Raw genomic sequence first — 17086 nt, 5'->3', positions numbered from 1 at the left:
TAAACTTACCTTTAGTGCATTATTATATGTTCCCAGAAAAACTACACAGCTAATTGCAAACCTCTCAACTCAAGGTTTTTTTTTTTTTTTCAGATCAGGTGGTGTACAATTAAAAGCAAAAATATATTGGAAAGTAAGGAAAGAATTTCAAAGAGTGTCGAAACATGAAGAAATGTGGAACATAGGATTGTTGAAATATTTTATTCATGTAAAACAGAGACTGTCAGCTTGTATTGCATGGTGGCTATTGGAAAAGGATGTGCAGTGACAGAGATTAAATAAACATCCTTCAATTAAATGACTGGGCCAAATCTAAGAATAGATAATGGGAAAGAGGAGACATAGATTGCTTTATCAATAGATGAGGCATAACAAGACCCGAAAAAACAGATACAGATCATGTAAAAATACCCTGCTAATCTACAAGAGATGAAACTCACTTATGTTGGCATTTTTTGTGTGACTTGGCTGTTACCATGTTGTGCACGTGATGATTGATAATATCAGCTTGTGCTTAAAAATGTTACCGTGTAATCCCTGATAAAGTGCATTAAAAAAGAGAATCATTGCTCAGAAGATAGCAGTCTTTAGGTACAGAGTAGATCCAAATGATATAAAAATGCTATCTTTTTGCACATTTCTGGCGTATTAGATTGTACAAAGGAACGGAAGTAGAATCCAGATCTCTTCCATTTCACCCATCTGTTCACACCAGTTGAAAGACTTGGAATTTCTTTCTGGCCCCCTTCCTTTCCCCTTCTGCTTCAAATGGCCTTAACCTTTGTGTCAGTTGCTACTAGCCACTGTCCACAAAACCTAAAGATCCAGTTTCAAGGTCTGCTACTGCAACATTCACTTTTAATTTTATTGTGAGGCTTATTAGTGAACATTGAACATTCTACTGAGAGTGCGAGATTTTCTGCACACAAATGTCCCTGTTCTGGTCGTAATGAACTAAAGAGTATTTAGTACCACATTTCAGCTGCAAATATTTTTACCTGAATCTGTGTTGAATAAATTATATGAAAAGAACACTCATTTTATCTGCAGTGGATATTTGTAGATTTAATTAATATGATTGTATTGTGGATACCAACATAATTTCCAAGGGTAAGAACAATCATAGTTAACTTTTAAATAAATCATAAAAAATGTTGAGACAAATGAAAGAAAATAATTCTTTAACATAGAGAAAAATTATTTGACTTAAGGCATTGCATAGATTTGATAACATATTTTTTCAAAAACTGTAGTGGGTAGGGCTCTTGAAGAAGAGTTGTAAGATCATAAATATAAAGTTCAGAACTTATGTTTGGCTAACATTTGTGCAAGTGAAGCATAGAAAGTTTCATTATGATTGACTGTTGATAAAAATCATATTAGTTGGGATAATGGGTTGTCTATTGAAGAAGGGTACCAAGTAAATCACCTTCATCAGGGCTTTGACTAATAAAACTTTAATGGTTCAGCAGCATTCACCTGCCCATATTTGTTGAATGGTTCATAATTCTGTTTTTTGTTTGAAATAACTGTATTTATGATGGAGAAGTGGACAACTTTGCTTAGGTTTTATTAACAGTGTACTTCTTGTGTATGTTGGGTAATTTTCTTATGAAACAGCCGATACTGGTGTGCTTTATAGTTCTTAACAAGTCACTTGTAAGAATGTCATTTTATGTGGACTACAGTTCCTAATTTTCCCATTTTCTGGATCAACAGTCTCTCTCTCTCTCTCTCTCTCTCTCTCTCTCTCTCTCTCTCTCTCTCTCTCTCTCTTTTTTGTTATATTATTACTCCTATCCACTACAATTTTCATGCGTACAGGTTGTTGTGTAATTACTTTTCTATCTGTTTTCTGTTGCACTGTACTGATGCAGAATACTGCATGAAAGTGTCTTTGTAATTCTATCTTCTTTTGAAAGATTGGTTTGTACTTCTTAGTTAATTTATTTTCTTAATTCTATGTTATTCAGATAAAATATTAATGGCTTGTATTAAATGTATGTAACATTTACTAATCCAAATAAAAATAAAATTATATTAACATTGGCTTAAGTAAATGAAATACCTCAACACTTACATCATCATCTGTAAATTATGGTAGTTCATTTTAAATTGTATTTTTCATTATGTCACGTTTGCATTGATCTTTTCAGTTTTCATAAATAACTTGACACTCATGCTGCTTCAAGTGTCATTTAGGGTTATCTGTACTGATAAGGGGTATTTACAGTTATGTGTAAGATCTGTTACTTTATTTTCATAGTATTCACTGTGTAACCACAGTCATAACGCTATCAAAGGAATATTATTTGAGCTCTTTTGTTTAACTTTGTGTCTAATATATTTGTGTGAAATGTTTGATGCTAAATTAGCAATAATGAAATTAATAGTGTATTTGGGAACATTGTTTAAGAAAGTTCAAGATAATGTTTCATTTCTAACTGTTTACCTGCTTGAAGGATTTTGTTACAAGAAAATCAAGAAGTGTGTAAGTACCAGAACTGGTTCTCATTGTGACTGGAGGAACATGATATGCCAGGTGTCACGGTAACAGTGATACTGTTCACTTTGTCTCCCTTGTTCTATTCATTTCTGGGAGGCTGGTTGTAAGATATTATATTACACCAGGAACTGAGCTCTAGAGAAGAATTAATGTCACATCCCAAGTCTTATGAAACAACAGTAACACTGAAAATTCAGTTGTGCTGCTGCCTTAGTTGCAATAAGGTAGCTAGGCATTCTGAGTTCTATTTTTTTTTTCCTCTGTGTGTCATGAATCGAGTACAGTGTTGACGTATGTACAGCTTTTATTTTAGTTAGAGAAAACTGTTCTGAAAGTGTGTGGATTTTGCTTTTGTGTGATTGGAGATCGTATCAAGGTTTGTGTTTTCTTGTCATAACTTTTAAGCAAAATTTGTTTAATTTTATTCTCTGTGAAAATGGCTTTTGACAGTCAACAACTGCAAAAGTAATGGTTTTGTTTCATTTACTGTAACTAGCTCAGAATTTTTGTTTGCACCAGATAGATTCTGCAAATAAAAATCTTGACCTGCACCAGCAAATGTTATTGATGTTACAAATGACATCAATAATATTTTTGCTGATCATTTGCTACATAGCCTCACATTGATTGGCTTTATTATCTAGTATGTATAGTTTTGTTATGGATCAACATATAACTGGTTGGAGGTGGGCAGGGGTGGAGTGGGGGTGGAGGGTAACAATTAAATGGCTAACTGCCAATGTATTTACTAATGTATTTCTCTCTATCAAGTCTTAAAATTCTTCTAAATTTATACTTTATTTTATCTGCATAGCATTGGCAATAAATCTTTCAGGTTAGGCAGCACAAAGTTAGATTTACATTTTATTGCACTGTCTCTCATAATCAGGAAGTATATTTTTATAAGCTGGATGGGAGGGGGGATTTGCAGGGGGAAATGAGGTAAGGTGCTGATGTACACATCGAGTCGTATCCATTTAATTTGTGTACAATGTAAGTGAGGCAGTGAAATTTGATGATGTTCACAAACAGTGCAACTTCTACTGTGCAAGTGGTATTGCACCACTCAATTTTGAGAATTCTTTTTTATTTTTTTAAGACCATTCCATTAGTTTGGTGTATAGATCAACATTGTGCTGAACAGCAAAATCTGCAAATTTGCTTATAACAGTGAATTAAATAGAAATTTGTCAGCAGAATTTCACAGGGCTCAGTTATATAACTGAACACTGCATAGAAGAAAGGCTATCACAAAAACACAGTATTAGTAATATCATAATCTAATATTCCATTTGAATGGTTTTAGCTTGAGACTGTGGTTGGACACACTGGATGAAATGATCATGCATTTGGCCTGGATTTGAAGGAAAGTCAAATGAAAAAATGAATTGTTTTGAATGTGAAAGTGTTATAAAGATACATAATTTTTCAACACAGCCTCAGTCAAACTAAATAGAACATCTCCAGCACTTTTATTGCAAGGCTTGTGCCTTTTCTTCCAATGACTTATTGAATATGCCAAATATGTTGAAGTTACTGGAAGGAAAGACAGGTGAATATTATGAATGAGCCAGTTGTGCAAAATATGGGTTACTGTTGACCAGAACTATTTCACTGGTAGTATGGAAGTTTGTCTGTTACATTGAAAAAGTATTCTTGTGTGTGATAAATAATACTGTTTAAGGTGGCTGACAAGAATCTTCTTTTCATCTAATATTTACCTTTCTAGATGTAGTACTGTATGATAGCATGAAAGAAATTTCAAGAGTGTTTTTCTATAACCTTCTTTTCTGATGGCCATGTTCAAAATTACATGGAATGTTTCCAGTCAATGTTAGTGGACTCACATTATGGCCTAGTGACAAGTCTTGCAAGGAATTAACTTTTTGCGGATGAGGTTCACAGTTACTTAAATTATTTTAAAGAACATTATGTTTCTCTTTGACTGTAAAACCATATTGACCTTCTGACTATTATCAAGTTCTTGTTTACAGTGCTCCCCTTGGTAAGGGCTACATGGCCAAAATTGCAATAGTGCATTTGCACTGATGACCTCACTGTTGAGCAGCATCTACATACTACCACCACCAAATAGTGTGTTTTATGAATAAATAGTTTTACAATCACATGCAACCATGATGTTCTTCAAAATAACTTTGCAAGGAAGCCATCACATTCTTTTTCTAAGCAGTGCAACAGTGCATTGTGGTCTTGTAGACTTAACTTCCTAAGCTGAGAACTCAACTAGCATGGTTCACGTCTTACTAGGAAACTGTGATGTTCAAGCACACCATAGTGTGCTGATCCGTGATAAATTTTTAAATTTGCTTCAGTTTCATTCAGTGACAATAAGCGACATTACTTCCAAGTGTTACAACATTAACCAAGTCAGTATGCCCATTTGGTATGAAGAATATCTGCTGTTAAAGTCAAACCATTTACTTATTTCTATTTACTTCTTACACTAATTTCTGTAACAGACTAGTATCATCACACTGTATCTCTCTTTCTCTCTGAATTTCAATTGGTTTCCTAAGTGGAATGGCCATACTTATAATAGTGCTGTAACTGAGTTTACAAATCTGTATGCTTTTTGTACTTGTAGGAGGCAGGTTGTCCCACAAGGTTCAATTTCCTGTCCACTCCTAGTCCTTATACAGGGTGTCCCACCAGGAGTGGTCAATGACAGGAACAATCATTTGAAGCAAAAAAACTCATGTGAACACAATTCCCATTCAGAATGGTTTCCAAGGTAGAACACATTTGATGTATATTGTTATTTGTTTTCTGTATTGTTCAATAGATTGTCAAGTTTACACATGCAAATATGTACAACAGTTAGTAAACATTACAACATGCATTTTATAAAGTGTCAGTTGAAAAAATATGTATTTGTAATATTCATCTCTAAGCATTATCATGCTTGTCATGTTACAGCTGTTTTACAGTTCACAATAAATGTTTGAATATCCCACTGTCAACTTCAATGCATTTGTGCACATTTGGGAACACATATTGTGTTGCTTGTCTGAGTAACTCTGCATGTTCCCAGATGAGAGCAGCAGTGTCCACAATGTGACCAAGCTGTTCATGTCACGTTTCACACTTCATTTGTACACCTCAGACTTCATCCTCCCCCATAAATAACAATCTTTCATGCATCTGGTAAAATGTACATTAAATGTTTTCCACCTTGGAAACCATTCAGAATAGTTCATATGTTCATATGATTTTTCTTTACTCAAATGAACATTCTTGTCATATATCTAAATACTGACTATTCCTATTGGGAAACCTGGTATATGTGAATGACCTTCCACTTGATGTTCACCGAGTAGAATTGGTATGTTTTGCAGATGACATCAGTATTATAATCAATCCCATTAGAGAGAAGACAGCAGAAGAGATTTTTAATGATGTTTTTCAAAAAATTATTTAATTGTTCTCTGAAAATAGACTCCCTTAATTTTGACAAAACAGATTGTATTCAGTTCTGTACAACAAATAGCTATACCAACAATTGGTACAATTGGTGTAGCACATGAACAAGGTTCAGCAAATAGGGTGGAATGCACCAGATTTTTAGGTGTTCATGCTGATGAAAACCTGAACTGGCAACATATTATTGAGCTACTCAAACAGTTAACTTCAGCCAGTTTTGTTTTTTGCATAATTACTAGTCTTGGAAACAAACGAGTCAACCTGCTGACATATTTTGAAGGTTTCCACTGACAAGGTCATATGGAATAACTTTCTGGGCTAACACATCACTTAGAGAAAGAAAGAAAGAAAGAGTTGATTAGACAAAATTGAATAGTAAGAATAAAATTTGGTGGTCGCCAATGGTTATCATGTAGGCATCTCTTCAAGGAGTAAGTCATTTTAACCCCAACATCACAAAGCATATATTCACTAATGAAAATTGTCGTAAGTAATCCATGACAATTAAAGAAGCGTGATGTCGATACGTAGAACACTAGACGAAAAAAGACCTTTATTAACCATTATTAAAGCTTTCAGTGACTCTGAAAGGAGTTCAGTATGCAGCAACAAAAATTTTTGATCATTTGCCCAATAGCAGAAAATTTCTGACAGGTAGAAAAGCAAGTTTTAAATCTGACCTAAAAGTATTTCTGCTGGACAGCTCCTTTATTCCATAGAAAAAGTTTTACTTAAAGACTGGTAACTTACTGTAGTTCCATGAGTAGGACTAAAACAATAATATGTTCATTAATTTTAACAGCAATCATGTAAATGTATCCTGTAAAGTGACTCATCCCACATCAGTTTAACAAAATAATCATTCAGATGATCTCTGGAACATGGAATTAACTAACTAAGGATAAAATTTTCATGTCTCATGAAACTTCAATTTAAAAAGTCTTAATTTCTTTTGCCAAAACAGAAATTGAAGAAAATACTAATTATGTACCATGAACCTACTTGTATGCACGTAGCTGCAGGCTCAACATAAAGGCTTCTTGCCTGTGCCTCTGACACAGTAGTCTTTCCTCAGTGTTCTTCTTTTCCTGTCATGTATAATTTTTTTAATTATTAGTTTCTCCCTGTGCTTATTCCACAACCATAGCAATTTTACATTATTTTTTATACCTGGTATAGTCACTAAATATGAAAATATTAATGGCTAATCTGATTGAATGAAATATTGTTTGTATGAACAGTTTCCTTTTGCTACCACGAGTTTATTAACTATAATATTGGCAACAAGTATTTATATTAAAAACAAAGATTCCAAGACTTACCAAGCGGGAAAGCGCCGGCAGACAGGCACATGAACAAAACACACAAACACACACACAGAATTACGAGACACACACACACACACACACACACACACACACACACATATATATATATATATATATATATATATATATATATATATATATATATATATATATATATTTGGGGTGTGTGTGTGTGTGTGTGTGTGTGTGTGTGTGTGTGTGTGTGTGTGTGTGTGTGTGTGTGTCGTAATTCTGTGTGTGTGTTTGTGTGTTTTGTTCATGTGCCTGTCTGCCGGCGCTTTCCCGCTTGGTAAGTCTTGGAATCTTTGTTTTTAATATATTTTTCCCATGTGGAAGTTTCTTTCTATTTTATTTGCAACAAGTATTTAACTACACAAGAAGATGCAGTTTACTTGTGACATTTTTAGTTACAATGTTTTCTCAGAATTAGGGTGTATAGTTTTTATAATTTAAAACAAATATTCAGAAAAAAATATGAAAATAATGAAATTAAACAAGACCTGAAAAATACAAGTTTTATCCAGAAAGTTATCTTCATTTTATGGTAAAACAAGATAAAGGAAAATGACACATTTTCTATCTGAAGGTGTGCAGAACTAGCTCATTACTCATATTGCTGTGCCAATGAGATTGTTTTTATTATCTATGGCAGTCATTCTGAAGGAATGCCACAGTTGAAACACATGCCAAATGTGAAGTGTGCATAGTATTATGATTTGTTGGCAAACACCTTACGACAGCTCATAGTCATTGTGCTATTTACCTGCAGAGGTAAAATGAAATGACACTCATTTGTAATGATGAATGAAATGGCCAGTCATCTGTAGTCACCAATGAATTCTTTCTGTAAATTGTCGAAAAAGCTGGTGGAAACAGTCATTTTGCTTTATCTTAGTTTTGAAATAATTTCTCAGCAGCTTTCTTTGTTTATCTATAGAGTTCCATTGTTTGACATCGTGGATGTTTCTGTGCATTTTTTAGCATATGACGTCACTAATGCATGCCATATTCCCTTGTCACATTCCTTCCATAAATGCCACAAAGTTCTCGTTGAATTTCAGCTACTGTGAGTTTCTTTTACCAAGAAATACCCCATTAGCACTTCTACCTCAGATCTGTTGAGGATTTCAACTGAAGTACTCAAACTGAATGTCTACTGTAGCTAAATGAGCAACTGCAAAACTTTCCTAGTAGCACAATTGAGTGCAAATTGAGCTATGGTGGAACTCTGCACAGGAGTAGGATTACTTCTCATACTACTACTAACACTGCGTAAAAATGGATAGTATATTCTAGATAGGCCTGATGCCTCCTCTCATAAAAGAGGAAAAATACTTTTCTTTGCAATTAAATCTATACTACATTTAATGTTTTTTTTTTCAGAATTGAAACTATTCCACCACCTAACTGTATATTGTACTGGCTTACTTAACAGAAATACCATGCAGCCTCAGATTAACTTAAGAAATGGAACCAAATTAATTATTTCCCAAATTGTTTTAGAAACTTTTCCTGAAGAAGACAGTGAACAAAAATATGAAAAAATAAACAATCACGTACCAATTCCTAATATGATGTAGGAAAAATGCTGGCATTCAAAACAGCTACCAGTCATCTTAGAATGGATAAAGCCAGATCTTGCATTGTTTTCAAGGAAATTTTATACCATTCTTCCTTCAAAATAGTGGCATGTTCAGGTAATGATGATGGAGGTGGAAGGTGATCACCACCCTTCTCTCCAAAGTAGACCACAAAGGCTCAACAGTATCTAGATCTGGTGACTGTGGTGGCCAAGGCAGATGTGACAATTCATCCTCATGCTCACAAAACCAGTCCTAGATGATGCAAGCTGTATCCTCTTGAAACACAGCATCACCACTGGGGAACAAACATTGTACCTGATCAGTCAAAACGGTCACATAATCATTGCCACTAGTGCAGAGCGACCATGAGGCCTGCAGAATAGCATGATATGGCTGTCCAACCAACACTAGACCCCTTACCATGTTTCAATTTTGGAATGTCAACTCAGTTAGAAGTTGGAAATAGACTGAAACAAGACCCATCCAACCAAATGAATTTCTTACATCATCTAGGGTTTTATGGCTTCAGTGCAATGTTTTCCAGTTATTGGCATTTGCATCACTGAGGAGTGATTTTGGATTTCCAGTTTGCCCAGAAATTCTTTGTTTATGGAGCTGCTCCTGCACTGTTTTGGTGCTGACAGGGTTCAGCTGTTGTTCTCTTATTTTTTGTCATAATCCTCTTCAGTGACTGTGTGTCATGATCACTCAGCACATGCTTGACACTTGCAATGCAGTGAGGAAATTGCACAGGTGCTTTTCATTGTCAAATACAACAGCACTTCCTGCAAAGTTGGCTAGCATCTGCATTTATGTTCAAGCATACATTCCTTGCAGTGTTTCCACATTTTTATCTGACCCTTGTATGTGATGATAATTAATTTTACTGACAGAGATCATACTTGTAAAATCATGAAATTACCTAACTCAGTAAGTATGTGATCAAGTATGAAATATCTGAACTGCTTTATCTTGATTGGAGAAAAACTATTTATACATAGATTTTTATGCTTTTGAACAAGTAAAGGAGAATGAAAAAACTGAATTTATTGGAAAATGTGGAAGCGCAGTTGGTAGCAATGGCATCAGCTTCCCCATTAGGTACAGTCCTTTTACTTTCCATGTATATACAGGGTGGTCCATTTATCGTGACCGGGCCAAATATCTCACAAAATTAACATCAAATGAAAAAAACTACAAAGAACAAAACTTGTCCAGCTTGAAGGGAGAAACCAGATGACACTATGGTTGGCCTGCTAGATGTCGCTGCCATCGGTCAAACGGATATCAACTGTGTTTTTTGTAACTAGGAACCACCCCCATTTTTTATTTCTTATTCATGTAGTACGTAAAGAAATATCAATGTTTTAGTTGGACCAATTTTTTCACTTTGTGATAGATGACGCTTTAATAGTCACAGACATATGGCTCACAAATTTATATGAACAGTTGGTAACAGGTAGGTTTTTTAAATTAAAATACAGAATGTAGGTACATTTGAACATTTTATTTCGGTTGTTCCAATGTGATACATGTACCTTTGTGAACTTATCATTTCTGAGAACGCATGCTGTTACAATGTGAGTACCTAATGCAATAAATGCTCAAAATGATGTCCATCAACCTCAATGCATTTGGCAATACGTGTAACGACATTCCTCTCAACAGCAAGTAATTCGCCTTCCGTAATGTTCACACATGCATTGACAATGTGCTGACGCATGTTATCAGGCACTGTCGGTGGATCATGATAGCAAATATCCTTCAACTTTCCCCACAGAAATAAATCCAGGGACGTCAGATCTGGTGAATGCACGGGCGATGGTATGGTGCTTCGATGACCAATCCACCTGTCATGAAATATGCTATTCAACACCGCTTCCACCGCACACAAGCTATGTGCCGGACATCCATCATGTTTGAAGTACATCGCCATTCACTCATGCAGTGAAACATCTTGTTGTAACATCAGTAGAACATTACATAGGAAATCAGCATGCATTGCACCATTTAGATTGCCATTGATAAAAAGGGGGCCAATTATCCTTCCTCCCATAATGCTGCACCATACATTAACCCGCCAAGGTCACTGATGTTCCACTTGTCACAGCCATTGTAGATTTTCCGTTGCCTAGTGGTGCATATTATGCTGGTTTACGTTACCGCTGTTGGTGAATGACGCTTCGTCGCTAAATAGAATGTGTGCAAAAATTCTGTCACTGTCCCGTAATTTCTCTTGTGCTCAGTGTCAGAACTGTACACAATGTTCAAAGTCGTTGCCATGCAATTCCTGGTGCATAGAAATATGGTATGGCTGCATTCGATTTCGATGTAGCACTTCCAACACTGACGTTTTTGAGATTCCCAATTCTTGCACAATTTGTCTGCTATTTATATGCAGATTAGCCGTGACAGCAGCTAAAACAGCTACTTGGGCATCATCGTTTGTTGCAGGTCGTGATTGACATTTCACATGTGGCTGAACACTTCCTGTTTCCTTAAATAATGTTACTATCCAGCAAACAGTCTGGACACTTGGTTGATGTCGTCCAGGATATCGACCAGCATACATAGCACACGCCCATTGGGCATTTTGATCACAATAGCCATACATCAACACGAAATTGACTGTCTCTGCAATTGGTGAATGGTCCAATTTAACACGGGTAATGTATCATGAAGCAAATACCATCCACACTGGCAGAATCTTACGTGATACCATGTACTTATATGTTTGTGACTATTACAGCGCCATCCATCACAAAGCGAAAAAAGTGGTCCAACTAAAACATTCCTATTTGTTTACGTACTACACGAATATTTAATAAAAAATGGGGGTTCCTATTTAATAAAAAAAAAAAAAAAACAGTTGATATCCGTTTGACCTATGGCAGTGTGTCCAGCCATCCTGATTTAGGTTTTCCGTGATTTCTCTAAATTGCTCCAGTCAAATGCCGGGATGGTTCCTTCCTTCCCCGTCCTTCCCTAATCCGATGAGACTGATGACCTCGCTGTTTGGTATCTTCCCCCAAACAGCGCAACCCAACACCCAACCTATGGCAGCGCCATATTGTGGGCCAACCATAGTGCCATCTGGTTTCCCCTTTCAAGCTAGACTAGTTTTGTTCTTTGTAGTTTTTTCGTTTGATGCTTATTTCGTGAGATATTTGGCTCGGTCACTATCAATGGACCACTCTGTATACACGTACTCCAAAAACCACCATACAGTGAGTGGTGATAGCCTGTACGCATACTAGTCATTTCCCTTCCTGCTTCACTCACATATAAAGTGAGGGGAAAATGACTGTCTATAAGCCTCTTTACAAGAGCTAATTTCTCTTATCTTATTTTCATCATTCTTAAGCAATATGTATATTTGTGGGAGTAGAATTGTTCTGCAATTACATTCAAATTCCAGTTCTCTAAATTTTCTCAATTGTGTTCCTTGAAACGGGAAACAAGCATATTCCATACTCCTAGATTTCTGAAGAGCATTTGACATGGTGCCTCACTGCAGCTGCTAACAAAGGTATGAGCATGTGAGTAGCATGAAGACTTCAGAACACAGTACATTCTCCTTAACGACAAGTGTTCATCAGAGACAAGAGTATCACCAGGAGTCATCAGGGATGTGTGATAGGACCACTGTTATTTTCTATATACACAAATGATCAGGCAGACAGGGTGGAAAGCAATCTGCAGCTGCTTGCTGATGATGCTGTGGTGTACAGGAAGATGTAATCATTGAGTGACTGTAGGAGACTACAAGATGACAAAATTTATAGCTGGACTGATGAATGACAGGTGGCTCTAAATGTAGAAAAATGTAAGTTAATGCAGATGAGTAGGAAACCACACTCATAATGCTCAAATACAGCTTCAGTAGTGAGCTGCTTGACACAGTCACATTGTTTAAATATCTCTCTGCAATGTTGCAAAGCAGTATGAAATGGAATGAGCGTGTGAGGATTGTGGTAGGAATTCCTATTTGAGTTCCAGAATCATCTCCATAATATTTGTGTGTTGTTTGAACCTATCAGTAACAAATCTGGCAGCACATCTCTGAATTGATTCAATGTCTTCTTTGATCTGATCTGATGTGGATCCCAAACACTCAAGCAATATTTGATAATTGGTCACCCAAGCATCCCATGTGTAGTCTCCTTTACAGACAAACAACTTTTTCCCAAAATTCTCCTATTAAACAAAAGTTGATCTTCACCTTCCCTACCACAGTCCACACATGGTCATTCCATTTAATATTGCTTTTCAGCATTGCAGCCAGATATTTAAACACTGTGACTTTGTCAAGCATCTCACTACTACAGCTGTATTAGAACGTTATGAATTTCGTTTCCTACTCATCTGCATTAAATTGCATTTTTCTACATATGTAGCTATCTGTAATTCATCAAAGGAACTAGAAATTTTTTCTAAGTCATCTTGTATTCTCCTACAGTCACTCGATGATGACACCTTCCTGTTTGACACACTACAGCATCATCAGCAAACAGCTGCAGACTGCTGCCCACCCTGCCCGCCTGATCATGTATGTATACAGAAAATAACAGTGGTCATATCCCTGTGGCTCTCTTGTCTCTGATCAACACTTGTCATTGAGGACAATGTACTGGGTTCTGGACTTAAGAAGTCTTTATGCTACTCACATATCTGAAAAACTATTCCATATGTTCATATCTTTGTGAACAGGTGGAGTGTGGCATCATGTCAAATGCTTTTCAGAAATCTAGGAGTACGGAAACAGCTTGTTTCCCTTTATCTATGATTCAGAGGGTATCGTGTGAGAAAAGGGCAAGCTGAGTGCTTTTGTACTTGTTTGAGTTTTGATTTTCTGGCTCTTTATCATGTTCTCTCTTTTGTATAGTATTAATATATTTGTTTATGGGATCTGCATGTACACTGCAGCGTACCTTCCTCCCATTCTCATCCTCATTGACTTGTGTGTGGAAACAAAAACAATTGTCTCTTGATTGTGACAACAGTCCCTCTTGCTTAAACTTGATTGTGGCTATTTGTGTGTCATGATGCTTACATAGTCACATCCTCCATTGTACACAGAGCTAAACATTTGCTTTTTGAATTGCAATAGACACACAACAACATAAATCAAATAAAAATAAAATTATTGTATGCACCAGAAAATATATCACTACTAACCAAATATGTGAGGTACTAGCATTGTACAAGCCTGTTGGAAAGGACAGTAAATTGAATAGCTTTCATACAAATTCATTTTTCAGGAAGAATTGAACTTCAGGCATGTGCCTCTGAACTGCTCAGTGTGTAGTTGGTGAGAATGATCGATCTTCATATACACATTATATTCCAGCAAGTATTTTCCATCTCTGAATATTGCTTGGTGGCTTTTCATCCACCCTTTAATACAGTGCTGTTTCTCCTTTCTTGTTATATATATTTTCTATTCTGAAGAAGCACTTTATCTGAAAGATAAGCAATTTGCCATTATTTCTATTACCTGAATGCTATTCAGTATCTTTTCTGTTTTGTAAGCTGTAAGGATATTACACTTTGTCCTTAATTTTTTGAACTGGGATCATGCTATATTTTGATATGTAGGCAAGACAGATTACATATCAGGTCTTAGGGTTTGAGAGAGAAATCACCGTTGGGCATTTTTATTGTATAATTATAATTTTTTACTTAATTTTTTATTCCTATAAGTAACAGTAAAGTTATTGCAACTTATTTAGATGCATCAAACAAACTTATACTGCATATGTATTGCAGAGAAAACGGAAAGAAGTTGCATATCATAGGTATTTCAGAATACATTTTGGTTCAAATGGCTCTGAGAACTATGGGTTTAACTTCTGAGGTCATCAGTCCCTTAGACTTAGAGCTACTTAAACCTAACTAACTAAGGACATCACACACATCCATACCTGAGGCAGGATTCGAACCTGCGGCCGTAGCTGCAAAGCGGTTCCGGACTTAAGCGCCTAGAACCGCTCGGCCACATACATTTTGGTGCAATATTCTTGTCTGATAATATCTTATTGTCTGTTTTCATTATCAGGCAAGTTGTATGACTGTGCATTCAAGTTCTATGACTGTGCATTTATTAATTTGATGACTGGATAAAGAATCCAGAGTCAACAGTTTATTTCTGTATTACACACTACATAAAATGTGGTTGCAGATCCAATGCTACAGAAGAATGAACATTTTACTGAAGTAAAATAATTATATGCATTTGGGATTTGCACATTATTATAGCGTTGCTGGGTGGTGATCTCATAGTGTTCACACTGTACCCTTTTTGTATCACATATGCATAAGGTTGAGATTATTAGTTGTGAAGGAACCAACGATACATTACATTCATGACAACAAAAGGATTTCATACTGTGATATTCTACCAGTAAGTTAACTGGCTGTCTCATTATTACATTTAGAACAGCCAGGAATGTTACATCATCCAATAAGAGTATGGGAAGCATGTGGTTGTGTTGGAAGTAAATGCTGACCTTAATCTACTAATCGTCTACAATAAGTGTTTTTGCAGTACTGCGTAACATTTTGGATGGTTGTACTAGTTTTCATTATTGATTTCTGTGCCATAAAGTGCAATGTAGGTTTTTATTTGGTTTTGTGTTAAATATGTTTAAATGCTGTTGTAGCTGCTTTTGGGGAATCTTAAATCAATGCTCCTATTACTCAGTAGTTGCACTTAACATAATTCTGATCGTGATAAGCAAAAACCCTATGGAAACTGCGGGTTTACATATTTTACCAGTGATATTGCCTTCTTATTCTACTTTTAATGATTTTTAGGAGCATTTGCTTGTAATGCAGATCTTTAAATTCCACACTGTTTGGTTTGATTCAGTATACTGTAACATAATTCTACAACACACTCCTATATAACATTAGGTAATGATTTTCATAAAAAAACACTGTAGGAATCAGAGTAAAGTAAATGTCATTAGATTTTTATAACCAAGTTTTATCAATATTATTAGACACACAGTGTGTATTTATAGCAATTTTATTTTCGAATTCCAGACATTTGAAAAGATGCCTCACAAGCAGAGTGAAACCAATATAGGTTCCATCCTGGGATTCATTAATAAAAACCCAGAATATAATCCAGATCAAATTCGAGTGCTCACACTTAATGATGGGGAACATCAGGATTCCACATTATATCGTCTGCAGAAAGGTGAGTACTGATCAAATTTTAAATGTTTCTGTGAAATAAGAATTAATTTCTAAAGACTTTATATAGCTTAGTGCTTAGTAATTAAAAGCTTACACTTTGTGTCTGGTCTTCTCTAAATACCTTTACAAGATCATTAGAGGAGACTACAGAAGAAACTATCCTCTTAAAAAGAAATGGAAACATGCCTGGTGGAATGATTATTGTGATGAGTTAATCAGAAAGAGAAAATAAGCTTGGAATACCTAGAAGGCAAATAACAATGATAAGAACAGCAAAAATTTTGTAGAAGTGAGAAAACATGCACCTGACAGACTCAAAAAGATCAAAGTTCATGGTATAAAAACTCAACTATTGTCAGTTGGGTCACATTTTAAGCAAAACAACATTCAAAAATAGCTTAGAGAAGTACACATCACCATGTTTACAGTTTATAAATCCAAAAACACAGAAAACTGGGTGTAATAATACTGAGAACTCCAGGATACTTGCAGACTACTTCAAAGAACTACACAACTGTGATTCACCAAAAGAAGAATTTAATGTTGATAACAATTCAAACACACCCAGACTCATAGTCACCAACAATAGAGGAAATCAAAGAAATTATAAAATAACTCAAAATTAACATATTATTGGGAAAAACACAGTAGTGACAATATTATTTTGTTACTGACAGAAATCATTAATAAATTTTGGACAACAAACCACTTACCATCAGAACAGGCATTGGCATTGATACAGCCTCTACATAGAAAAGGAAAGGAAACTGATCCCAACAATATGATAGAGGGATATCCCTCTTCCCAGTGACATAACATCTTGTCTATCACTCTTTTAAAGAGAGCTGTAGGAATACTCAACCCAAAACTAGTAGAATATCAAGGAAGATTTAGAAAGGGAAAGGTTTTTGCAGAGAAAATGCTAAATATCAAGAATATAATAGAAATGAGGAAAATCAGAAACCTGAAATTTGTGATAATTTTTCAGATTTTAAAAAGGATCAGAAATACACTAATCAGTATTA

General features: G+C 35.5%; 1 protein-coding gene across 5 annotated transcripts in view; it reads left to right on the top strand.

Annotated features, from left to right (window-relative positions):
• The window catches only part of LOC126297597 (glycogen debranching enzyme), a 181122-nt gene that overhangs the window by 43542 nt on the left and 120494 nt on the right, over window positions 1–17086 (top strand). For 2 of the 5 annotated variants that reach the window (XM_049988575.1, XM_049988577.1), the window contains exon 2: window positions 15906–16062. In XM_049988575.1, the coding sequence (XP_049844532.1) occupies window positions 15918–16062 (145 nt within the window). In that variant the 5' untranslated portion in view covers window positions 15906–15917. The other 3 variants (XM_049988573.1, XM_049988574.1, XM_049988576.1) reach the window with 3 other exon arrangements.

The sequence above is a fragment of the Schistocerca gregaria genome, chromosome X (assembly GCF_023897955.1).
Source record: "Schistocerca gregaria isolate iqSchGreg1 chromosome X, iqSchGreg1.2, whole genome shotgun sequence".
NCBI classification, from domain to species: domain Eukaryota; kingdom Metazoa; phylum Arthropoda; class Insecta; order Orthoptera; family Acrididae; genus Schistocerca; species Schistocerca gregaria.
Note: the sequence above shows the minus strand (reverse complement) of the source record. Positions and strands in the feature narration are given on the sequence as shown.